Source organism: Xiphias gladius, chromosome 18, assembly GCF_016859285.1.
Source record: "Xiphias gladius isolate SHS-SW01 ecotype Sanya breed wild chromosome 18, ASM1685928v1, whole genome shotgun sequence".
Classification (NCBI taxonomy): domain Eukaryota; kingdom Metazoa; phylum Chordata; class Actinopteri; order Istiophoriformes; family Xiphiidae; genus Xiphias; species Xiphias gladius.
Genome location: NC_053417.1, coordinates 22,748,608 through 22,774,733, shown reverse-complemented (window position 1 = coordinate 22,774,733; position 26,126 = coordinate 22,748,608). Strand labels below are relative to the sequence as shown.

The 26,126-nt window shown below is 44.3% G+C and overlaps 1 protein-coding gene across 1 annotated transcript in view; it reads right to left on the bottom strand.

Moving 5' to 3' along the window:
- The window catches only part of camta1a (calmodulin binding transcription activator 1a), a 279,419-nt gene that overhangs the window by 58,762 nt on the left and 194,531 nt on the right, over positions 1-26,126 (bottom strand). Inside the window, exon 5 of the mRNA XM_040152963.1 lies at positions 1,000-1,071. Coding sequence (XP_040008897.1) covers positions 1,000-1,071 — 72 coding nt within the window. The remainder of the gene's footprint in view (positions 1-999; positions 1,072-26,126) is intronic.

Genomic DNA, 26,126 nt, shown 5'->3' with positions numbered 1-26,126 from the left:
AACAGAGAGTGAGAGAGAAATAAACAGTTGTTTGAAAAGCTTTGTTTGCTGTGGGAACACTCTAATTATTTTGATTAGTATTTAAGCGTCGTTGTGACCAGTTTTTTCTCTTTTTGTCTTTTCCCTACCAGTCTGCTCTCCTCTTTCACTAACAGTCATTGCAAAGGGGGGTTGGTACGACTACAAATGGATTTGTCTTCTGGGTCTATTCAGTGCAGCAGAGATGTTATGACTCGAAAATTCTTGTCTTCAGAAAATACAACATAGAGAAACTGAAGTAGCGGCACAGTAGCCAAAGTGTATTTATCCCAAAGATGGTTTTTCTTCGCACATTTTATACTAGAATAAACTGTATGCGAGACCAAGAACTACAGATAGACAGACAGATAGATGGAAAGAAAGACAAAAATAGCAGCCGCTCCACACACCCCTGTTCTCTGTGTGTGTGCTTATGCTCCCTTAATATTGTGTGTTTGAATGGTCGTACTTATCAGGAACCTTCCAACAATAATGGCTGCCATGCTAAACAAGAATGATGAGATGTATTGGGGAGGTGATCAAAGGACTACTATTTACAACCACTCTCAGCCTGCGCACTTGACGACCCACTGTAAGCACACTATACTGTACAGGGAACCTCTTCCATCATGCTTTTACTGCCCATCACTGCAGCTGTTAGACAAGGGAGATGGCAAAGCTTTTAGCAGACTGAGATACCGTCCTCTTCCTGGCTGCGGTGTATGGGCAATGCCATCAGAAAAGTGAATGACTGGGAAAGATAAGGGAAATGGAGGCTTGGGAGAGAAAAGAGAAGAAAGAGTGGGAGGTGGTGGGGGGATAGGTGGATGTCTGCCTGCTGGCTGTCAAAGGAAAATGCTTCGGTTAAATGGAAACCGATATCATGCAACTTATTCAAGTTCTTCTGGATAGGCTGTGAGAGTTTGAGAGTGAGAAACTAAAGTGTGGTGAACTGTAGAGGAGGAAAAGAGGAGCTCTTACCTGGAGCAGCCAGTAGCACCTACGGTGGAAGGTGGGGATGATGGAGGAGTGGACGTAACAGCCATACAGACACTGGAAGGAAGGGAGATAGTAGAGGAAGAGAGAAAGAAGGACAGAAAGAGGGGACATTACACAACAGTAAAGTGCAGACAATAGGCTGACCTCTCTGCTGACCATCACAGGTGTGACCCTTGAACCCCCGACCTCTTCCCTCCTCATGACAACTCCCACATGAACCTGCTGGCAGATGGTCAAGCTATTGTTCTTGAAACAAAGACAGTGATCTGAAGGGAGAAAGTGGATGGGGTTAACCACTGACGACCTCAGCACTGTCACTATATGACTCCTTCCTTCCTTTCCTTCCCTCTCTTCCACTTTCACCGTGTCCTGTCTGGAGAGAGCCCTTGACAGAATGATTCAGGTGCTCCGTACTCCACCCCACACACCCATAACCATGCAGGGCACCCCAGCACATAACTAGAGCACAGTGTTATTAATATCCTTATCGTAAACAGATAATACTGTGCCTTGGGGCTCGTTACCGTGGAGAGACCTAGGCAGGGCTGATAACGCCTCGTAGTATCTGGCAGAAGGGCCAGGAGACATTTTTCACCAGCCGGCAGCAGACAAAAAAACCCAATGAAGAACATATCAGCAAGGAACGTGAGCAAGCAGCATTTATCCTCCTCCCGTTCTCTGTCCTCCTCATTCCTCCTCTGGAAGACCCATGGCCCTGGCTCCCAGGTGACCCAGAGGGATGGCTAGCCTGCTTTTGCTTGTTTACAGCAGCAACACAAGTCTACAGCACTTTCCTCTCCCCCCAGCCTCACCAGCTAGGAAATATTGGAAAAAAAAAGTTGCTCTTAAGTCAGGAAACTTGGCTTTTCTTACAGGAATAAATCAAACAAGCAGGTCGAGAGGGTTGAGCTTTGTTCCTCTATGGCATAAATATCTGTTTAGGAATCAGAAGAAATCAAATGTCTGGATGTACAGACATGCACACACTTATACTGACACAGCCTCATTATTCAGCGGGTGTGTGTTGTTTGAGTTGAGCTGGGTTTCTTTGAGCACTATAGAGGCATTTGGGTGGGTGGTGGGGAAGTGGGCAGGAGTGGGGAAGGGGAGAGGGAGGGTGGACGGCCGAGCATGGGGACGTTGGGTTCCATCGCAGGACCATGTGATAAATAGGCGCCTTGAAGTGTGTCATGTGCTCCTCTAGTTTAACTAAAACCTAGTTAGAAAGAGCAGGGTCTGCAGAAGATGCCAGTCTTTATAAATACTCATTTACCAACATCAAACTGTCTGATCAATTATACCAGAGTACCTCGGCACAGCTAAATGGCTGGGCACATAGTGAGAGACATGGCTTAAAAGAAAAAAAACAAACACATCACATAGATGCACAAACACATGAATGTGGCCGTGTGTGTCCAACACATTCAAAGATCTTATGACCAATTCACAGACAACAAATTCTCATCAGCCTTGATTGTGCCAATAACATCTATTGTGAACTGATTTCAATACTACCGGACTCTGCTTTTGCGAGTTTGAGATACTGAAGGCATGCGGACTTCCTCCTCTTCTCATATTTTGCTGTACTCTCATCCGTTACAGCTGTCTGAAATAGGATGTATGCCTCCTCCTACTCTCATAGCTCTGTTATCCATTACTCCACACTGGCCATGGACAGACACTTCCTCCCACTCCCACAGTGCATTGAGCATCACATTACTACAGTCAACTACAACTGCTACCAGCTCAAACATTTCCACTGTGCATTTTTGTGAGTATTTATGTTATAATCATTACTTCGTACACTTTTCAGGGATTAGGCAGTCATGATGTAATACGTTACATTTGTCAATAAAGCATTACACTGTTTATATATTTCACTACAGTCATGTGTTGCAATACTGGTGCGAAATGTGCTAACAAACAGAAATGTTAGCATTCTGTCTATTCAATATTTGACTTAAAATTTCAAAACCAACGCTGAAACAACTGTGAGTCCACGTTTATTTTCATCACACATGGAAAATGGCAGACTTTTAGATGATGCTTGTGCACTAAAAAAACTGGCCGTCTTGTTAATTCTGATTACGGAGAGTTTATTGATATATCATGGTTAATACTGTTCTAGCCTAAAGCACTTGGCCTACTGAGAGTGGGTTGTGGTGTGGCTGTGTGCACTTGGATAGGGCTATGGCATGCTTCTCAGGATTGACAGGTGGGCCGCTGCAACCGGCCTCTGTGACTAGGGCGACTGGGGAGTGAATAAATTAGCCCCCAGGCTGCTTTCCTCTCCCTCTGTTTACTCCATTTCTCAACCACACAAAGCAGTGTGCCAGACAAACAAGCAGCTTAAAGCATAACACAACTGTTGCACCTGTCAGTGCCGATATACAGTAAGCATCAAACACATTTGCACACACAAGTAAGCTTTTGCACCCTCACCCTCACATAACATTCCCACCAGCCCACTCACATAAACACCGTCACACACACTCACACACACACATGCAGAATTGGAAAATGAACACAAAACTACACCCACTCATAAACACAGAGGTATTCACACAAGCACAGACACATGCTGTTACACTCTTACACACATCGTTATGCACACTTACACAGACAATCACAATAGACCCTGATAGAAAGGCAGGCCAAGATACTTTTGAGAGCACAAGCACGTCCACATACACAAAGCTCATCATACTTGAGCGCTTATCAGTAATTCAAGACGCATATCAGTTACTGGTGTTTCTGCTGCTCTCTGCATGCTGAGCGTCTGGGTGACAAAGTGACGGCAGCAGAACCATTATTTGCCGTCTTTGGGCTGTGACAGATGACAGCACATCACAGGGAAAGCAATTAAACCATAATTATACACATATACACACATATCCTGTCATAAAAAGTGCAGTTTCCTAATGTGTAATTTTGAAGAGCTTTTGCACACCGACACAAACAGAGTGAAACAAATACATAGGTGTGCATGTGCATACACACACGTTCACACGTTAACGTATTATCGGTGTACTGTTGTGTTGAGGGTGCAATTGAGACATAATAGAAGAATGATACACAACAGCTAACAGAAGTATTAACAAGCAGCGTGTCCACAATATACTCATGTACTGCCACTGCGGACAGCAGGAATAAAGAGTTACAGTGACGTGTGTCCTCCAAAGTCAGACACTGAAGCAGCAAATTAATTTGGTGTTGTCACTCACGCAAGCGGCCAAGGCGATATAACGGTGGCTTGGCCCAATGAGATGGTATTGTGCCCCCCCCGCCGGGTTGTTAAAGCAGTCCTGAGTGGAGCAGGATTGCAGTTCACACAGGGCAAGCAGGCCAGACATCCCAGTGATAAAGATTCTAACAGCCAAAATAAAGAAAGATATAAAGGCAGGGCCACCAGCGGTTACCTGTCCTGCCTCTGGAGGCCACTGCTGCCCCTGGCCTGCCTGTTGCCCTGGCGACACCTCACTTACATCCATCCATCATGTCTGACATGTCTCAGGCAAAGCACGAGATGGGTTAGTGAAATCCAAAGTCTGTGAAGGCAAAACTGGCAGGCAGACACACAGTTATAGTGAGACTGAGAGAGGGGGGGAAACTCTCTCATTAGACCATAATGATGTGTGAAGACAGTCCTAATCAGAGCGTGGCACCTTATTTATGTTGGCAATTTGCTGTTTTCCTGCAGTGATGCAAACGTCTTACTGTCAGAGGCTGCCGCGCATTTGCCTGTCTGTTGAATTGTGAGTCCAACTGGGAAGGGCACACACGCCAACAATCCATGTGTTCACACACAGAAATATGCACATGCATGGACAACATGCTTGGCATTTTGATAAAAACCCTTCTTCCCGATCTTTAAAATTACATTCACACTGCCTAGCTCCCAGTTTCCATCCATCATATCGACCTCTCTCTTTCAAGGATAGTTTTACTATTGACTCATGTATGACTCTTGTGTCCTCTAATGATTTCTTAACTAACATTTGTTCACAAATATCCTCACTTTGCATGTGAGTAATCTAGAGTTGGATCTCAGATACATTTTTCAGCTCTCACTGTATAGAGTGACTTGCTTCGCACTATTATACAGTTGTTCACATGGACATCCAACAGGTGAAGTCGCTTCTGGCTCACTGCTTCATTAGAGGGAATGTATCATTTTGTCGGTGTGTACTTCTGTCTGTGTGCTTGTTTGCATATGTCTATTCACATGGATGCCTGGGGCAGGTGATTCAGCCTGGGGCTCGGCAGCATAAATAGAGCTCAAGCAGCAGCCAATCAGGCAGTACTATCAAACCCTGTCCATGGAGGGAATTCAAAATCCATACTCAATAGAGATTCATGGACCATGCAAGATTCAACAACCCCGGCCATTGACAGCATCCATGATGAGTATTGATCAATCAGTGATTTTTCGGCTCAATATAGATGTGATTAGATGACTTGCGACTGAAAAGTGCCACTTCCAGTTTCGAGGATGAGCTCATTTTTTACTGATAGCGTAATGCTCTGCATTTCACCTGCTGTCTTTTCAGTCAGCCACGCTGCTCTGCTCTCTCCCAATTGTTCAGCGGGAATCAAATTATCTGTAGCGTCTGGTAGGGTGGCACCATGCCCAGAATGCCCAGAATATACAGTAACTCTTTTGCATTTTGGATTCAGAGAGAAATGCACAGCTCCTGTACGTTACTGGCACAGTGACTGTGGCTTTTATCCCAGCTAATACTTTCTCTATTAAGATTCTTCGCCTTCTTTATACCCGCTTAAATAAGCCACTGCTTGTAAAGTTGTAGCAGTATAATTCTTCAGTGCATCTGAAGACTTGAGCAACGGTTGATGAGACATTATACATAATAAATCAAAAGAGGCTTAGATTTATCTCCCTGGTCCTCTCCGTTGGACCAGATGCAGCCTCTAAATCAGTCAAAACTGAACGTGCTACAAAATGAATTGGCAGGCTGCGCCCAGGCTGAAGGAAAAAAGAAAAAGAAAAACAAACCTAAATTCCTCAACAAAGCAAAACAAATGACGCTCTGGTAAAAAATGCATGTGTTATGGAAATGATCGACTCTAAAAATAGCATACTCATTGTAAAATAAACACACACAGTTGATAAACAGGCCCTGAACAGGAGAATTAATTAGCAACGCTGGACGAGTAAACACAGCTATACATCAAGCTCAAGAGGAAAACAATATCAGGGCTGAGACAGTCAGAGAGAACCCCCTGACCACTCGCCACACTGAAAGCCCTGACACTCTCTGGCCTCATTCCTGAAGCTAAGGAAGACAGGAACAAATGCAAGTCAAAAGAGAGAAAGACAGTTTAGGGAGGAAAACTGTGGTGATGAGGTTGCGTATAGGCGGTGTACTTTAGGTAGAGGGAGAAATGAAAGTGGGATGAGAGACAGAGGGCAGAGAAAAAGAGCAGAGAGGCATAAAGATAGATGAGGGGATGTGGGGGTTTACAGCCGCACTTTTGTATCTGCCAGAGGAAGCTCATGCACATGCCCATGCACGTCTGTCTCCCTGACTGAAGACACGGTGTCTGTTGATGCTAATGCTGGCCAGCTGGGCTCACGGCCAAAGGCATTAAGTGGAATCGAATTCTACCAAACTAGCTTTAATCAGCAGGTTTTTAAGGTTAGAATTACTTTCCCTCTCCTCTATCCCGCTGGCCAAGGTTAAAGCAGACACAAGCAGGGGCTGGGCTCAGCTAATGGGATGGAAGGGTGGCATGGGGCCTCCGGCATGCCACCATACACAAACACACACACACACACACACACACACACACACACACACACACACACACACACACACACACACACACTAACACATAAACCCAACACTCCTAGGCACCTACATGGCTATGCACTTTTTAGTGTATGCCAAGTCACACCTGCAGATAACAATAATGCACATACACCTACAGAAACAGAAGTACAGTTTGTACCTGTATGTGACTCTACTGTATTTGTTCAGAGAAACAAGCACAAAAAATATGCATAATGCACACACTGATAAGTGCACCGGCACATAGTGACACAAGCCGCATATAAATTCTCAACAGGATGAGGTTACGGTCAGACCGCATGTAAAATTAATCCGCATCATCATCAAACTGCTTATCAGAAATTCATGCATCCAATAATATTTCAGTTAATATGACCCTGTCGCAAATTAAGGAATATACTGTACATATACAGAGATACAATGAATAAACAAACCTTGACTAGTTTTGTAACTGTGGCTGCGCCTTGTCTGAATGTAGAGCTGCATAAAGGCCTATTCACTTAAAGTAAGCCTAACAAGAATGTTGAAAACCTTACCACAAAAAGAGTGGTGAAACGCCTGGACCAGTGAATATATCAGGCTGTTTTTTATACTTCACAAAGAGCCAGTAAAGGCCTTGCCTTGACCTCAGCCTACAATAGCAGTCAACACATTGATGCCTGTCAACAAAGGAAAGCTCAGTAAACCTTGCAGCACTTCTGTCAGCTTCTCAAGTACCCACACTATGAGTAAAGGCCTAAACAGTACTGGTAGCAAACATTTTCTTTCCACTTTCCCTCACTCAGGCTAACATTTTTCTTATCTTTCTCTTCTCCTCGACTCACTTTGCTCTTCACATAAAAAAGTGGCCTTACTTTGGAGATGTACTACAGATTAAATTAGCTCAAGTCAAGTCTTTGTTTTTGAAATGCTAATAGGCCGACTTGGAAATTTTTGTTTGAACTTGCTGCAACTGGATAAACGTCTGGCTGCTAAACGTCTATGTGAGGAGATCAGTGAATTATACTAATGTGAGGGATGACAGGTTACAAATGGATGTTAAGTGTATGTGTAAGAGGTAAAATGGCAAATGTAAAGCGGTCATTATCTCAAGACACCACTTCCTTATCACCTAACCTCTGAGCTGACCTCTAGATTGCCTGTCTAGAACAGACATGTAAAATATGTCTTGCAGCAAAAAGAGTAATGAGCATCTGTTTGCATTACGAACCTGGAGCTATCAACTACGACAGGCACTTTATTCCATTATAAAAAAGGAGAAATAGATACAACAATCAGACAGGGCCACAGTTTAAAAACACAAAGTCAGAGGTCAGATTTTAGCTGTCACTTTAAGTGGGTGGGAATAGCTGAGTCTACGAAGACTTTCCTGTACCTGGTCTCTCCATCATGCTTAGTTAAACCTAAATGTAGGTGTTAGAGAAGGGGATGTCAACACAGAACATGGATATGTTTTCACTTGTACATCCGAGACAGGGACAGAAGGGGAAGAGAGTTACAGGTACAGATGTAGCTACAGTATGTAGTAGGCAAGCAACAAAGGAAAAGAAAAAAAAAAAAAATTGATCTGCCTTTGGATTTTTCTCCTGACATTGTCCTCAAAAGCTCAGTGCCTATCCAGGCCTCAAGGCATGTCCTGTATTTGAAATTAAATAATTCATTAATAAAAGTATCACATGGTGAGACTGCTGCTTAATAAACATAGATGGCATTGTTTGAGTCTGTATGACCGCCCATTAACCTTCCCTTGTGTTAGCTGAGGTAAGGATAAAAGTGCCACTGTGTGGAGAAGGGGAGCATGTCCCCTGCATTAATGAGAGCAAACCATCCAACTCTCTGTTTTCCTCTAAAACACACACACACACAGACACACACACACACACACACACACACACACACACACACACACACACACACACACACACACACACACACACACACACACACACACACAGTAGAAACCTGCTGAAGATGACATCACAGGCTCAGCCTCCCTGCTGTGGGTTATGCCAGGCAGACATGCTGTCTAATTGTAAGAGAGAGCTCAGATTTGTAATGCTGCACAGTTCTGTTAAGGCTGATTAGTGGAGGCTCACGCCTTCTCCCCCTGCCGTGATCTATAGGCACTCCAAATTTCCAATATCTCCGGTGTGAGCAAGGAAGAGCTGAAAGAGACTGTAAATCATGACAAGTCCTACTGAGCGGAGGAGAGAAAAAAGGATAGATGGATGGAGAGAGAGGGAGAGAGCAACAGAGAGAGATATTCCGCTTGTATGGAAACATGAAAGAGGAGAGGAATGGAGAAAATTGTAGAGGGAACGAGGTGATGGGAGAGGGAGTAGTGCACATATAGAGCAGAGAGGAGGAAACATCAGGGAGACGTGAGAGTTTGGGAGGGAAGAGGAGAGGAGATATGATTACCAAGGAAACAGCAAGAAAAAAAATTCCTGCCAGGGGAGGAAGAGACAGAGAGTGTGGAGCAGACAAAGAGGAGAAAGAGCATGGGGGGAAGAAAAGGGAGTGGGAGGACAGAGAGACAGAGAGAGAGTGAGACAGAGAGAGGAGAGGATAGAATGAATGCTAACAGGGAGCCCAAACCCAGTACTGAGGCTTTATCCTTCACAGGCGGAGGAGCAACAATCGCAAACACATTTTCTCTCGCCCTGGCCCTAAGAGAGATAAAAAAGCAATTTGTATTCTATTCCTATTCAGCGTCGCTTGGCCTGTTTCTCTGCCTGCATATTTGTAAACACAGCTTTGTCAGAGCAGCTTAATCTTCCCAACACAAACACAGACTACAGGAAGGAGGGGCGAGAAAGGGTGTGGAGGGGTGAGGAAGGAAGAACAGTGATGAGGGGAGAGGAGGGTAAAGGATGAGTAAGAAAGAGAGAAGAAGGGTGAGGAAGGGTAAGAGGCTGAGGATAGGAGAAGTGGTTTGAGGAGTATCAGAGGGTTTCATGAGAAGCCGGACAGAACTGCAAGGATCAGAAATCTGTTCGTCTCTGCTGCCATGGGATGCCCCAAAGTCAAACTCTGAAAGTCCCACTGTGTGACGTACAAACACAAACACACACACACACACACACACACACACACACACACACACACACACACACACACACATACACACACTAACATATACTCCACTGGTTGACCCCCCCACTCACCCACCCACCCTCCGTCGTCAGCTCAAACCACCTGCCAACAATCCTACAGGCCGGATTACTGACAGAAGTTAAAGAACAAGAATCAAATCATTCCTCGTCATATGGCCTGGATGAGGCAGATGGAAGAGAAGGGCCCTTATGCTTCCTTAACTGTCACCATTCCTCCATTTAGTGCTTATTCTGCACATTTAGCCTGTCATGGAGCCCACAAGCATGGCCCCACGTTTCAGAGGAAACAAAATCCGGGCTCTGTACACGCCAGATCACACAGCCGTTCGAAAGAACCAACACATCGCTGCAACTGACCATACATTAAAGCAGGAAGACTGAAATGGAGGGAGGGAGAGGGAGAGAAAGAAGAGACTTGGAAGTGGCGATCGTCTGGGTGCACATTCGTTCACAGAGGCGTGAAATTAGGCAGAGCGACACCTGCCAATACGCGCTGCATTAAAGCACACCAGGTTCAACCCACTCTTCGGCCCTCCATATCGCTCTGTATCTCTCATTGTCCCTCATTCCCTTTCTCCATACTCTGAGATCTCATTATGGCCCACAGTGCCCAATTAAAGACTGATAGCTGCCCCATCCACTCCCAAGACTGTGGCAAAGATGGTCCTCCACTTCAGAGCATGGCAACAGCCTTCATCGGCATCTGGGTACTTCTTTTCTATCCCCATTCTCCACAACCCTCCTTAGCCCCGGCAGCACTTAGCACACCCAGTTTTTGACAGCTAGGCTCAGCGGCGATATTAGTAGGATTGAGAACAATGACGGTAATGACACTGATCATGGAGGTACTATGGAACCAGTGGCAATCTACACCCAGACTGTATATGCTGCCTCCCATGTCATATCCCCTGTGCAGAGCCGTGATTTCAACAACAAATCATCCAACTGAATTTGAAATAATAATAATACTTCTGGCCATGGAGCTGTTTCTCTGTTAACACATACCCTTGAGTTTGGGCCTATCAGGGTGTACAGGTCAACAGTATTACACTGAAAACAGAAGTGTGTTCTGGAGCGGTCCGCTAGATAGATAACCAGACTGACTTGGTGAAGCACACACAGTACTGACGAAATATTGCTAGAGTGCCAAGCTATGAGTGAATGCTAAGCTTGGCTGCTGCCATCGTTCCAACAAGTGTTGACCCAAGACAGCATCTCCTTTGTGGAATATTAATCTGTCTGTATTCCACTGTAAATGAGAATATAGCCAAAAAACTTTAACTTTGCTAATGCTCATACTTCTGACTTTGCATGTGTGGGGAGACAGAAAGCCCTGCAGACAGAGACACAGCCAAACACACAAAAGACAGATTTGGAGAGACGGGGATTGCCACAAACAGACAGTGAGACGAGCAAAGAAAGACAGGGAGAGCTGCAGACACACAGCAGGCAGATGGAAGAGCCTGAGAGCCCCCAGGCAGCCCTGTGATGAAGACAGTGGGGAAGGCAACTGAAGGAGTCCATGTTATGTTCGTTGTGAGGGGGGGGGGTTGGTTATGGGGGCGGGACAAGCAGACAAGAGAGAACGAGTAAGATAGAAAGAAAGAGAGGGGAAAATCAGCGAGTGAGCCAAAAAGAGGGAAAGGAAAGCAAATGAAAAGTGACACTTTAATTCAGAGGGCTTCTTCTGCCTGAGTTATTATGAGATGTTTGTAAGCTGGCTTGTTCATGCATCTCCCCTGGCCTCGTGCCTGGCTCCCTCTTACTGAGGATACCTGTGGTGCTAACCTGTCTTTATCTGAGCTGCACAGCAGGGGACAGCACTCTGCCACCATCCTCTGCTTTGATCCTCCCACTTCCACCATAGCTGTCTCGCTGCCTTCGCCCCTCTTCTTTCCTCCCTCATTCCCTCCTCCACGATCACTCATATGCAAAATGACTCTCTGTGTCCTGTTGCTCCTTTGATATGGCCAAAATCCTCCATACTTTCTCCACTCTTAATTAATTACACTACTCAAATGTGGTAGGTGAACCTTAGCTTTGGTTTCACAGAAACACTTCTGGACACAGCGGTGCACGAGTGCTACATATGAAGATAACCACTGAGAGGACAGAGGAACGGAGAAAATACATTAAATAGTAAACGTGTGTACAGGAAAGAGATGCACAGAAAAATATGAGATAGCAAGAGAAAGACTGGGCGAGAATAAGAGGCCCATAGAAACAAACAGAAAGAGAAAGAAGAATTTGACTGAGACTGGATTGATTTGACATTCTGGCTGGGCAGAGCTTAGCGTTTGAAGATGGGAGCCTGACCAGGGTATGAAATTTCAACTGTAGGAGAAGGAAGGCCATGAGGGCTGTTTTCAGCGGGGGCAGCAGCTAGGGAGCAGACAGATAAAGGAGACGGACAGATAAGGAGGGGAGACAAAATAAATGAAGGGAATTATAGGCGCACACAGATGCATGGGCTAAAACATACCTGAGGTACCAGACGGGTACAACCTGGCAGCCAAAACAGACAACTACAAGAGGAGGGAGGAAGGGGCCTGAGTGTAGCAAATTCAAACCGACAGAGAGATGCACACACACATACAAATACAAGTACAGCCAGGCAGACAAGTACATGGCTAGATACACTGTGTGAATACACAAAGGGGGTGTGATGAGAAATGTAACGGTAAAGCAGAAAGGGTAAAATGACCCGGAGCAAAGTCAAAGTGAGAATAAGACAGAGAGAGTGAGAGAGAAAGACAGAGACAGACAGAAATGGTGGTAAGGGGCTAGTAAGTTGGAGTGCCGACAGGTCTCCAGAGGTTGTAATATATAGCATCGTTTCAATCTCTCAACAGCAACTACAGCCCTCCTTTTTCATATCCTTCCACAGTCTGAGGACTGAGAGATACTTCTGTCCTTCGGAGCCAAATTGGCATTCAAGATGATATAATGTGCTCATTCTTTGACATTACATCCCCAAATCTGGATGGTTATTTGTTGCTGGATGTGCTCTGCGTTCCCATTGTCTCCTGAAATCTCAAGGTTACTAATGGCAAAGGATGGATATAAAATGCCAGCGTCAAGCATGTTTCTATGTTTGTCTTGTATTGTTTCCCCTCTCCCAAAGAAGTTCCAGACCAGTGGTTGATTTATCTGCTGCATGCATCATTAATCCTGCGACCATGCATGCCTCCGCTGAATAATTGATCTCTGTGCTACTGTAACTAAATCCTTCAAAACAATGACATCCCACCTCCTTTTCTATCCTTCTGCTTCCTCTTTACCTCTCTCCTCACCATCGCCCTCCCATACCTCCTTAGCACTTAAGTTGTTCTTAAAAAAATTAATCTAGGAAAGTCTTGTCACAGTTGTCTGCCAAGTAGAACTGGAGAAGGGAAGGGTTAGGGTTAGCTGGAGTGGTGTTTTATCACCACAGTTAGGTGTGTGACACTGGTGTTCAACCACCAGAGGGAGTTTCCCACTGTCTCTGTGTGTAAGGATCCGGGGAGGGAGCCCGGCTGCTTGCCCAAATACACAAAACAAAATAAAAACATGTAGTTGACAGGGTACTTTGACAATGCCAACACCTCCACTCTAAAGTCCTGGCAGCCAAGTGAGTCGGGTCTGAGAGCAGCAGTGACCTCCTAAGGTGATCAGCTCTCAGCTCTCTGTCTAGACCTCAACAAACAGCTGCTTGGTCTGGAGCAGAAGGGAAACAATGACCCTTAATTTATGTCCACAACCCTCCCTCCGCCCTCCTTCTGCCTGTCTCTTTGACTTGTTTTTGCATACTGCATTTAAAGTAATAAGTACAGTATCTCCTTGAATGCCACAGTGCCATAAATCAGAAGAAAATAGACCCGTCATCTTAGTAAACAATGCATGGAACCAGTTATCATTAAAAACAAAAGAGTTCTGGATGAGGTCTAGCCATGCATACGGATGAAGAAGGGACCAATCTACCAATTTCTTTGGCTTGCCCTGGGCTTCTGGCCTGCACTGGAGGTACGCATACACACGCGCATGCACAAACGCACACTTGAGAAAACAGAAGGAAGGTCTACAAAAACGTTTTTTTTTTTAAAGAATTCTAATTATCTTTGTTGCTTATATATAGCTATTAATTAGGCAGGACTGGATGAAGTTTTTGCACAAAACTGAATGTAGACGTGTGTTTACTGATGTCCATACATCAAAAACGTCATTACAATAAATTGCAAAAGAGCTGTTGTAACATACAATCTACACTACAGAATACATTTGCTTTTGAAAGGCAAAAAGAGAATTGTGTCTTCGACTTTTCAAAGTACAATACAATTGTAGGGGAACTGGATCCTGAAGACACGGAAAGATGTTGATCTCCTAAGACCCCAATACACGGATAACGGCTTCACAAATAACAGTTTGATTATGATATTTACGCTGTATAATGACTTCTTATGACAAATAGCGTACAATCACAGAGTCATTCAATCATAACATGTTGGTCGAAGTGACATTACTAAGATTTAGGTCAGTGCTTGGAAAATGAGCTCCGGATTCGATTGCAGAGACGACATTGTTCAATGTCATGACAGTGCCATGAAAATTTAGCATCATTTGTTATGCAGTGCCATCAATGTTTATGACAGCCAATCCATCGTCAAGTAAGCTGTATGTCAACCTTTATGTCAGCTTTATGACACACGGATTGCATGAAATGTCATGGAATGTCATCTCTATGTTCCCAGGCGCCAGGGCACATGTGATTGATATAACACTCAGAGAGGAAATCACAGTCTTTAACACATGTTTGCAGAGGAGGTCTGATACCCTTCATGTTAATCAGGCGCCAGTGTTTGTGTGCCCCTGTGTAAGGTGGCAGGCGGATGGGTCCCGGAAGCGATTTGCATGCAAAGCTGCATATCCTCCTTCCATAGCAGGGACCCCTCAGGTGTAACTGAGTGGAGGTTCCTGGTGGCACTCTGCCCTCTCTCTGCCTAAATGAGATTGGGCTGGAGTCCCCCTCATCTCTGTGTGCACACCTACCCTTTGCTTTTCCAAAGGGAGGCCAGACAAAGACGCTGGAGCGGGATATAGAGGTCAGCAACAAAGAGACTGAAAAAGATGAGGAGAGGGAGAGAGACATAGAGGCTGGTCTTTAGTCAAGAGACTTGAACCAGCTGCTGATTTCACGACCCAGGATGAACACTGCGGCAAGAGTTTTGGCTGATTCCTCCTCAGCTGATGATGACAGTAATGGATACAGTCTCCTCCCAGAGCAAAAAGTAACTCTAAAGATGTCACAGCCCATTAGCTCCTTGAAAACAAGGTGGCTCCCTAAGTGATACTTGATGAGAATGAAGATGGCCATACATCTGTCTATACTGTACCTACAAACAGGCCTCTAACACTAGTTGTGCTGTACAGTAATAGGCGTCGGTGAGGCCTCTGGAGTGCTGCGACAGCATTTTTAGAGGAGGTAGAGTTGCAGTGCTACAGAGTTTGCAAAGGGGACTCTTTGAGGAGATGGAAAAAAATTCTGTGCAAGGTAGTCTCTGTCTCAAGTCTTCTTTAAGTCTAACGCAGGTTATTATCTGTCAGGGAGAGCTGAGAGATGCTCTCTTATCAACACAAACACACACACACACACACACACACATTATAAGCACACAGAGACTTAATTAAAGTTCCGTTTCCATCTGATGAACATGGTTAGGCTGTGTTGTGTCTCTGCCTTCTGATAAATGTATTCCGCCTGCCAGATATGAGCCAATTGAGCTGTGCGTGTCAGCCTCTGTCTGCAGCTGCCATCCTTCAGATACACTTGGTGACAGAGGGGTCCAGCACGTCCTCTGTGGGTTACATGAGGACTGACATGTTCCAAAGGCTCTTCCCACCGCCAACCCCCCTCTTCCTCAAGAGGCCCCAATGCTCCTGCCCTGTCTCATTATGTGGGTGAGACGTTTGGTGGTCTCTCTGTGCCATCCTGTTGCACTGTCAGCAGCATAATGCCTCTCAGTGGGCCCCTAGCTACTGCAGCGTAGTTTTTTTCTGTTTGTGTGTCTGTCAGTGTGTGTGGATGGTCTCCTCATCCACAGAATTCCTTTCCTCTCACGCTGGATTCTTTTCACATAGCTCAAAAATAAGGTTGGGAAGGGGTTTGGCTATTACAGGCCAGAGGGCGTCCATACTAATGCGAGACTCAAATGTCACTCAATTTTTCAACTGATCGGTGTAAATACAATACCTCGATTTGTCTATGTGTCTTTTCAATTTGCGCCCATTCGTGGAGGTAAAATTTAATTTAGCAGGGATATTTACACAACCAGATGACAGTGGGGCATTGGGGAGCACTAGTGAGAGTTGCCATCCAGCATGCAGATTAATAAAAGCCTGTGCAAAGATCTGTAGGATGACAAACAGCGAGAACCAGACGACACAAAACAAAAGCAAAATAATCAACTTCTCGAAAAGGCTTAAATGACATTTAATATATTTACTGGCAAACATAAACATAAATTGACACAGGGAGGCTGCGGGGAGTGAATACAATATCTCTGATTGCTATTACTGGCATAAGCAACGACAGCGTGCACTAGATTGGAGTGGTATATTGAATTTCATGTACTTTGAAATGGAGTCTGAAATGTGAGCTCTATCTTTTGCCTCGGAATAGCTCTCACTAACCCCCCCCCCCCCCCAAAAAAAAAACAACACACCATCACACCCCCTGCCCCCAAAAAAAAACAAAAAAAAACAAAAACAAAAAAAACCCCCACCATTCTCTCACATTTGGAAACTGGCACATTCAGTTAACTAATGTGCAGTATATGGCAATGCAACACTATTACCCTGTTCTCTCAACTGCCTGTCGAAAGGATGGAACATCAGATGTGATTTGGAGGTGCTTTCTTCATGTTTCCGTTTCACATCAGAAACATACCTGCTGGGAAGATTTTCTCTCTATAAATTTCCCCTATCTGCTGCTGAAATGCTATTCATCTCATTACGGTTGATTGGGATCCTCATTACATGAGAGAGTGTGCACAAGCATGTGTTTGCACGTGTGTTTTCATGCATGTAAATAAAGACAAGCGATAATGAGCATAGAGAAAGGGAGCAAGAGAGAGAGAGATAAAGAAAGGGAGAGGGAGAAACAGAATGAGGGAGGGAGGAGTGTGTTAATGAGTGTGAGATGTGCTGAGGTCGCTGTGTTTGTTCTGTAATAGTGTGTTGCCGCAGAGCACTGCCACCTCAGGTGGGTGATTAGCAGTAATTATATAATTACACAAAATGTGATAATAAACAGCACAGAGGGAATCAGCGCCATCATCTACTTTGCTACACCTCATATATACACATATACTTATTTTCTCATGCACAAACAAGCAAATATAAAAACACAATTCTCCCTTTTTAACAAATACACTCCCTATTCACCAACACAGAGAGAGAGAGTGAGAGAGAGAGCCAAACCCATTTGTACCCAGATAATTCTAACCTGGTACAAAAAGTAATGGAACACTCACACTTGTCCTCCACTCACACCTGTGAGTAAAAACCGATTTGCTCCCTGACACACAGTAACAGCCAATAAAACAATCGCTGACTCGCTCCCAAAGGCAGCCGAGGGGAGCGGGGGGACAAATGAACACAAACTGGGAGTAAAAAGCTGCTCCCAGGAGGATTTTCCCTTTTCTGTAGTTCTCATGCTCCTTCCTGCTTGAGTGAGAAACACTATATGAAAAAGTCTACAATTGTCCATCTCATCTCCGGGCCCGCTGCAAAAAGAAACAAGTGTTAGGTCCACTATGAGTAAAAGCAAAATGTTTATATGTGTGGGTATGAATGCAAGTCTGAATTCTTGTGTTGGCTGGCATGAGTGACCTTCAGCAGGAATATGTGGGTTTACATGAGGGCAATGGCCAAAAAGAGACAGAAACACAAGGCAAAAGAAAAAAATACAAACCCCCCCGAAAAAAACAACAAAAACAAAACAAAACAAAACAAAACATGGCATGAATGAGCCATCCAGACAATTCGAGGGTGGGATGACACTAACAGTGTTGATGTGAGTAGAGAAGAACAGGCAAAAATGGAGGAAGAGTAAGAGGATGGAGGAAGGAGAGGGCAATGTCAGAATCCACAGGAAAAATAAAGGATAGGGAGTGAAAGAACAGCATGGGGTGGAAGCAGGGGATAATTACCGCTAATAAAGCCTAATGGAATTCAGGCCTCACGTCAGGTGCAAGATGATCTGATTACTGCTGGGCGGCTTGGGGAAATTGGGAACTGATCTGTTAATCCTGCCATCCCCTTTCGTGTCTCAATAGATGTGGGAATGTGTGAATCTGTATGTGTGTGTGTGTGTGTGTTCCAAATATTGGAGTAGTATGCAAAGTTAGTTTAACTCAGTCTTGTAAAGCTGATGCACACAGCACGTATAGTAATTCAAATATTTCACATTCATAGTTTCAGAGTATATACTTCAATATAGAACTACAACTCTACACTGTAACTGCAAATCATATTAGATTTCATATTAGATTTTGTCTTATTATTAAGGTGTGTGCTGTTCACTTCCTGAGAGGGAGTCACACGGTGTGCTCTTTGACAGTCACTTGCCGTGACCTGTGGTGTCCCAGATTCGGAGCACAGGCCATAATGCTCTCTGTCGAAGTGCATGTAAGTGCAGGACTATGTACTGTACATCTGTGTGTGTTTATGTGCATACTGTTTGAACTTTTCAACTGCCTCTTCCTCCGCAGGCCTCCTGCCGATGACTGCTGACCTTGGCTGAATATCACAGCCCAGTGACACAGAAGTCAATGGAAAATGCTGCCTTCCCACATTACAGTGCGTTACAGTGTGTATGTTATATGTCCATTAATGTCTGAGTGAGGGAGAGAATGAGAACAATAAAACAGATAGGAAAAAGTCCTTCTTTAGTGTGAGTGATACTGTATGTAGTGTGATATAATTGTACTTTATATATATATATATATATATATATATATATATATATATACAGCACCACTCCAGGGGTAAGGGCTGTGTGACAAGACAGGAGCCTGTGTTGGCATCCCTGAAAGTTGATGAGTTGGCAGACATGAGTGTTTTTAGAAAGCGCATACAGATACGCACCTCTAGATCAGCATGTGTATATGTGGATGTGAAGGCGAGCATCTTATTAGGTGAGTGCATACACGCGAAACAATCTCTTCCTCATCTGCAGGAGACCATCCCCAGTCTGCCGCGACTTCTGTGATGTTTCTTGCTCTCATCTGGCTTCAGCCTGGCTGCTGCAGAGAAACTGTTTCAGCATAGCGAGCTGAGAAAGGAGCAGGCGTCATTAGCCTGGGTGGAGATGCCTTCCTCAGCCTTCCTCTATCTCTGCATGGCACCTGCTCTGTCTCCAGATGAGATCAGTAAGGTGGGGCAGTGGAGGGCAAAGGAAAGGTGCAGTACAGGCATGCTCGAAGCGGGAAGAGAGGCAGATGAGGGTGTAGAAGAGAGATGGGAAGGAGGAGGGCTGTGCACTGAAGATATCAGCCCGTGCCTTAAACCAGGCTCGAGGCACTTGTAATCATGGTTTGATTTCTTGCTATGCTGCTCCACATACTCAGCTCATTGTAATGGCTGTTGGGTGTGACCATGGCCGTGACAGCTGCAAGTCAAAGAGATTAGCCATTTAAAGAGGGGAAGAGTTTTATTTTCAAGTGCTGGGCTTTTAGCGTATTTATCAAAATGAACATCCAGTGAAACAGGGAATTAATATCAATCTAATCCTTGAGGGAAAATCCACTTCCCATATTTAAAAAAAGATACCCATAGTGTAGTCAAATTGAAAGAAATATAAACGTGATGCATGTAAAGTCATGGCCTTCCCAATGTGAAATGCCACGATCAGTAAATCACAGCATTTTGAACAGCACTGACAATAGGAGACAATAAGGCCCTTTCCTTAACCAGATATTGTCGTTTTTCAGCAGTTAAAGAGCCAAGAGCATTTTTCACCAGCACCAATAAGATGAATCATTACGTTTAACATAATAGCATACTGACCTTGTGTTATGGGAGAGAAAACACTTCATATCAGACAGCATACATGAGAATGGTATTTTCACTGCTGTTTTCTTTATCTTACTTTGCACACAAGAATGTTGTCCTTGTTTTGAATTGTAACACAGTCACTAACCTTTCCGAGAGGAGTTTTTTTTTTTTTTTCACAGCAGTTTATCTTACCACTAACACCTGAAATCCCTATACAACTGGTCAGGCACTGTTTGCCCACGCCATGGAAAGCCTTTACAGGTTCCCATAGTGTGTAAAAATGTTTTTATTGCAGGCCAATCTGAGGGCTTGTTGTGTTTTTACAGAGTATCATCTCTGCTTGTTGTGTGAGGGTGGGATAACATATTGGATGTTTATTAGACCTGGAGTCAATGACCAGACCAGAGCACTGCTATAAAACTACCCTCTGGCCAGTAGAGGCAGTCAGCTTGGCTGCTAGCCTGCTCAGGCCAAATGCTACTGGGCTGCTAGGAGCACTTCTGTCTCCTAACCCCTATTACCACCAGGTCGCCCTGGAAAGGTCTAAGAGTCATGCACACAGAGGGGATGTCTGCTTTGTTTACTGAAATATGTGACCTCTGCCAGTGCATACTGGTAGCTCGATGAATACTTGTACTGTAGCACGTACTATATAAACTTATATTCTATGCATGCATTAGCTAGCACGCAAAAGAATACTAGCTTTTTTGCCAGATCCAAATTCAGCAGCACCCTGTTGCAACAGTCCCCATGCCTGGCAGAGTAGGTAGTGTAGGGCTGAATTCTGGGATCCTGTCGCCTATTTATTTTTGGGCTTCTTCAATTTTTAAAGGGGAACCATAGCATTGGCCAGAAACACTTTAAAGACCCCTGCAGCAACATGAGAGATGAGCCTGGCTGAAACACTCACAAACAAAATCGTACACATGAGTCACATCAAGACCTGGGCAATGATGTGAAATGCTGGGTGCTTAGGATCTGATGAACACAGCCAGTCTCTTTCTCATCGATATCTTCCTCAGACCATTTAGCACCTCCGCTACTCTGGGGGCCGTGGCCACAGCTGTGTCTGTGTGGTCCGACAGCTCCAGCTTTAACCTGGCATGCCTGGCAGGAGGATCATGAAAGACAAAATATCAGCCTGTATTTGGGCAGTGTCTAAGGCACTTTCAGAGAATTGTGGCAGTGTTATGGAGCCAAGGGGAACCAGCCCCATCTTTATTGCTCTTTAATCAGAGCAGTGCAGGCTGGGTAAAGATCAATGATCTCTGAGTGTTAGCACTGACTGGGGCCTACAGCTCCCAATCAAGGGCCCCTCTCCCACCTAATGTTACATTTAATGAGCCAATTAGTCCGCAATGGCGTGGCCGGCATCTTAAACTGTTGTTTACTTTGCATTCATTATTAATATCTCATAGTTAGGTATGAATAAAATTAAAAGGAGCGGCGAGACCATTAGCTCCCCATGGTGGATGCTTATTAAGATAGGATGCTTTGTTATCTGAGAAAGGGGTGGGGTGGTAATTGTTAGTGGTGGGCAGGATATGTTGGTTCAGTAGCAAGAGTGTAGTGATTTATAAAACCTTAGAGATATTGTTGCATGTGCGTGTGAGAGATGGAGTGGTGTGGTTTGCTCTAATGCCTGTGAGAGAAGAACAACAGCCTGCATCCAGTAGCGTCAGATGCTGCGTTAGCTTCCTCGTAAACACCCTTTCTGTTCTTGCCCTCCTCTCCTTACCCTCTTTTCTCCCTTTTTCTCCCATTCCCTCACTCCCAGTTTAACAGACACCTCTTGGAGGGTGTATGGAAATTAGTTTTATCACCCTCTTTCTGTCATTCCGTGTCGTTTCTTGTTTTTTTGTTTTGTTTCTTTGTGCTGTTTTTTTTTTCTTGCTCATTCTACTTCGATTTCATGCAGAATGTGAGATGCAAAGCTACTACGTGGTCATGGTAGGTGTGCTTTAGAAACCTGTTGTAACACAGGGGAAAACCGTTGATCATTCAGTAAAACTGGAGGTGAGTCAAAATCAAACACCTCCAACTGTCATCATTACCACTCTTGTTCTGCGCCTTCGTTTTGGCGAAGCTGGATGTGGAAACACAGGCACCGGGACCGAAGCCTGCTGGGTTTTTTTTTTTTTTGCCTGTTTGTCTGTTCCTCATAACAAAGATAGAGTGAGAGTGTGTATATAGAGGCTGGAGAAGAAAAAAAATAAATCAAAAAAATCAATAAAACATTAAAATCGCTTCAGTCAACAGAGCAAGACCCAGCTGCATCCAGCAGCTCGTTCGTCCAGAAAGATTCTCTGCTGCTTCTTTTGATGGGAGCGACTCCAAATATTCACCAGGCAAAGCTTGGTACACACCTCAGAGGATTTCATTTGGTGGAGAAGACACCATATTCAATATGAACAGTAAGAAACAAATTACAGACATTTTTCTGCATGTGATGTAGAGGTTACTGGCCTGAGGCACAGTACTTATGACCTGTACAAGTCTTTGTCAGAATTCATGAAATTAAATGATCAGTGGACCAATTTTTAATGCCTCTTACCAAGGGCAAGTGGGTTGACAGATACTGGCTGAAAGGAATAGTGATTATATTATTATAGAAATCTGCTGAAAGGCTACATTACAAAGACTAACAAATGGCAACATTTGTGTTAAAGTCTTCAATTCCCTCATTCTTCTATTCATCTATGGGCTCCGGTCAGAAAGCAACAGGGTAAGCCTTTTTGGTTCCACTGCTCCTTGCCACTGAAGCAGTGCATAATAACTCATAGCCAACATGGTGCTGGAACGCGGCAGCAATTGCTTTCAAGCTCCCACTTAAAATAGTCCCGGTGACAAGCCTGCTGCTTTAAATAAGCGCCTCAGCCTGTCTGGAGAGGCTCCTTAATCCCAGTGGTGAGAGACACTCCAACAGGAAGACACTGGGGTGAAAAAAGCCTCCTGCACCGGAGAGACTGGAACAATTTACAGCAGGTGACTATGGGAAGCAGGATTCACCGGCAGGGCGAGATAGAGGGAGCGGCAGAGAGCGTGTGGGGGATGTGGAGAAGTGGAAAAGGAATATACATGGAATTGAAATGAGACAGCTTACGGCAAATACCTCAGTGCCCACACCCCCTAAAATACATCCTTTGGGGCACTCCAGCTCGAATTTACATTTTAAAAATGGAACTGCTCAAAACAGACAAAGGCTGAAAATACCAGCAGACAAATAAAAATGAACAAATCCAGCAGGAAGCATCAAGGTCTTAATATCTACCGTCAGTGCTTTCTACCAATGTTCAGTTTCTGTTTCGGGAAACTACTTGTACTTGTGCTCTCTGGCCTCTGTGTCTCTGACAGGCTGTGGTGTGAGCCACACTCCTAGCTAGGTGATGTAATCTTGGGCCAGAGAGGGGGACAAGGGGGCTATGACGTCACCAGGCACCTCTTAGACCCTTGCTAACATCCCCCCACCGCACACACACAAGCTCTACTCTGAGAACAGTGTGTCCAGCACACACAGGGAACGTTAAGGCTTGTCCTTCCTCACTCACAATTTTTTTCTTCCCCCTCTCTCATTGCCATGTCCCAACCTCTCATTCTTTTCCAATCCCAGCCTCTGTCCCCTTTCTCCCCCACTTTTCCCCCTCTCTTTATGCCACCCCTATCACTTCCGTCCTCCTTCCGTTCCCTCCTCTCGCTGCTACCCTCACTCCCTCTGTACCTGAGGCTCTTGTTCTTTTATAGCAAATTGAACCTTTCACTCTGAAAGAAATAATTACTCTCTGGAGAGAAAGGGGACTGCCGTGGAATGCTGATATGACACACAATGTCACCTTGCCACTCAGGAGCTGCCTGCACACCCAGGTTGGGGGGGATTGGAGGGAGGGAGAGAGTGGGTCAGGGAGTAGGAAGGGTGAAAAGGGTTATAGAATAAAAGTAACAGAAAACTAACAGAAAGCGAAAAAGAAAAACCACGGATAAGAGAAGAGAGCAGGAGGAAACTGTGCCTGCTTTGGTAAAAGAAAACAGGAGATGGAGGGAGTGAAACCACAAAGAGGACAGGGAAGGTATAGCAGGTAATAAGTCAGGGGGAGTGAGGGAAGGAGTGACCAAAAAATATAATAGGAATGAAAATGAGAGGGAGGAGACTGACTGAGAGGACTGACAGTGGTATGTGGAACTGTTAATGAAAAGTGAAAGAAGACAAGACAGGATACCTGATAAGAATTAGATAAGTAAGGCTGCAAAAGTGGGAGAGAGAGCAAGGTGGTGGTGGTGGTGTTTTGGGGTCAGAATAAGAGAGCAGGAGTGAGAGATAAAGAGAGGGACAGACAGGGTGTGACAGCAGGAGCCCTTACTGGGGTCAAACCAGGGACGAATCCATCTTCATCCACTGGCATTTGTGAGCTAGGGGAGCAGGAGCAGCGAGAGCCGTGAGCCGGATCACTGCCATTTCCACTTATTACCCATCATGCCTTTCAGCAGAGTGGCCATGCGGTCATGCTCTGGCCCTTGGGAAGCCAAACGGCCCTCTGCAGGCAAAAAGGGCAGAGGGGACAGAGTGGAAGAATGAGAGAAAAGGATAGGGGGAAGCATAAGGGTTTTAGACCCCGTGATACTGTCAGAAGCTCTCAGAGTAAGCCCAGGGCTGGATCCAGCCTTACTGTGGGTAAGTCCAAGCCGGATCAACTGTCAGAAGTTTCTACCAGTTTTAATTTTGTCAGCGAGAACTATCAGAAAAAATGCAGTTCTTAACAACATTTCCGCAACGGAAATATAATGTATACAAGAACTACAGTAACTAAATAAAAAAAATTTTGGAAGAAAAAACTATGACAAATTGCAGTACAATTTTTGTCAATAAATGAAAAGTAAATGATGCTATGAAAGACTGACAAATGGGTAGTCAGTTAAACAGAGCCAGCAGAGCCAGCAACACCCTTAGCTAATCTATAACCACAGTAACAGTGCAAAGATAATGACCACAGTCACCTTAAAAAGTGTTTTACCACATTTTTAAAGAAATTACATAAATCTCCGTCACACTGTAATAATACACATTGATGTCTGGCGGGTATCACATTGCTTAAGGCTGCAATAACAGATTTGCCATTTGGGGGGCAGTGGAAACAAGTTCTGAACACACCAGTGACATATCATATCTTTTAAGCTGATATGGCAAACAGTTGTTAAGCAAACAGTTGCCTATTTACACATCCACTGATTACGGAGAAAAATCATCATTTATTTGGAGTGGTGTTACTGGGTGCCTAGAAAATATTAGTTTAATATTGATTCTCTTTTAGCTCCGTTTTTGGTCTCCATCAAATACCCGGATAAATATCTGGATCTTCAGTAGCTAAATTCTCCAATATGTTCACCAGCTGGTCACTAATTGTGTCTGTTTGCTGTTTGGTGCTGGGCAGGTAGTGTACGGTGGGTTTTCAGAGCTTTTCCACTGAAATCAGCTGTCTGTTGCAGCTGAAAACGATGCTAGGAGAGTGGTGAAAGTGAACCATAACAGTAAACTTGCGGGCTGGACAGCAAAATCATGAGCTGAAACTTGTTATAAAGTTTGGTAAAGTTGAGGAGAGCTGCAGATTCATATGATAATTTTCTCCCCTTTCACATTGCCATTTGATACATTGTTATTATAGAATATCTATTATACCTATACATATTATAAGCTACCTGCTTTAAAGATAGATGTGTTTCAGTTGGTTAGACATTGCATGTACCCTCATATGAATGATTCAACGCTCCTGGTTATCATTGTAATGTTAAATGCGCTGTCACATTTTGGCTGTTGTTGAAATTTCATCCTATAAAATCTTGCAAAAAACTAAAACTATTGAGATGACTTTCTTGTATGGATTATGGGATCTAGTTAAATGGTTACCGTAGAGATTCTAGATAATAGTACTGTACAATCTGAGAGAAATCAATTAAAATGGCATTCCACTAACTTTACAAATGAAGCAGAAGACTAGCATAAGGTTCACATCACAGACTCTAAAAACAGTTGTACAGTACATGTCTTCTGTGACACTGGAGGGAGTTTTATAAAGTCTGAGAAAATGACCCTGATGGTGTCGTCAGCTTATCTCAGTTTAGGCTTAAGAGTTTTTATGTCAAATTTTTGAAAGTGCAAAAG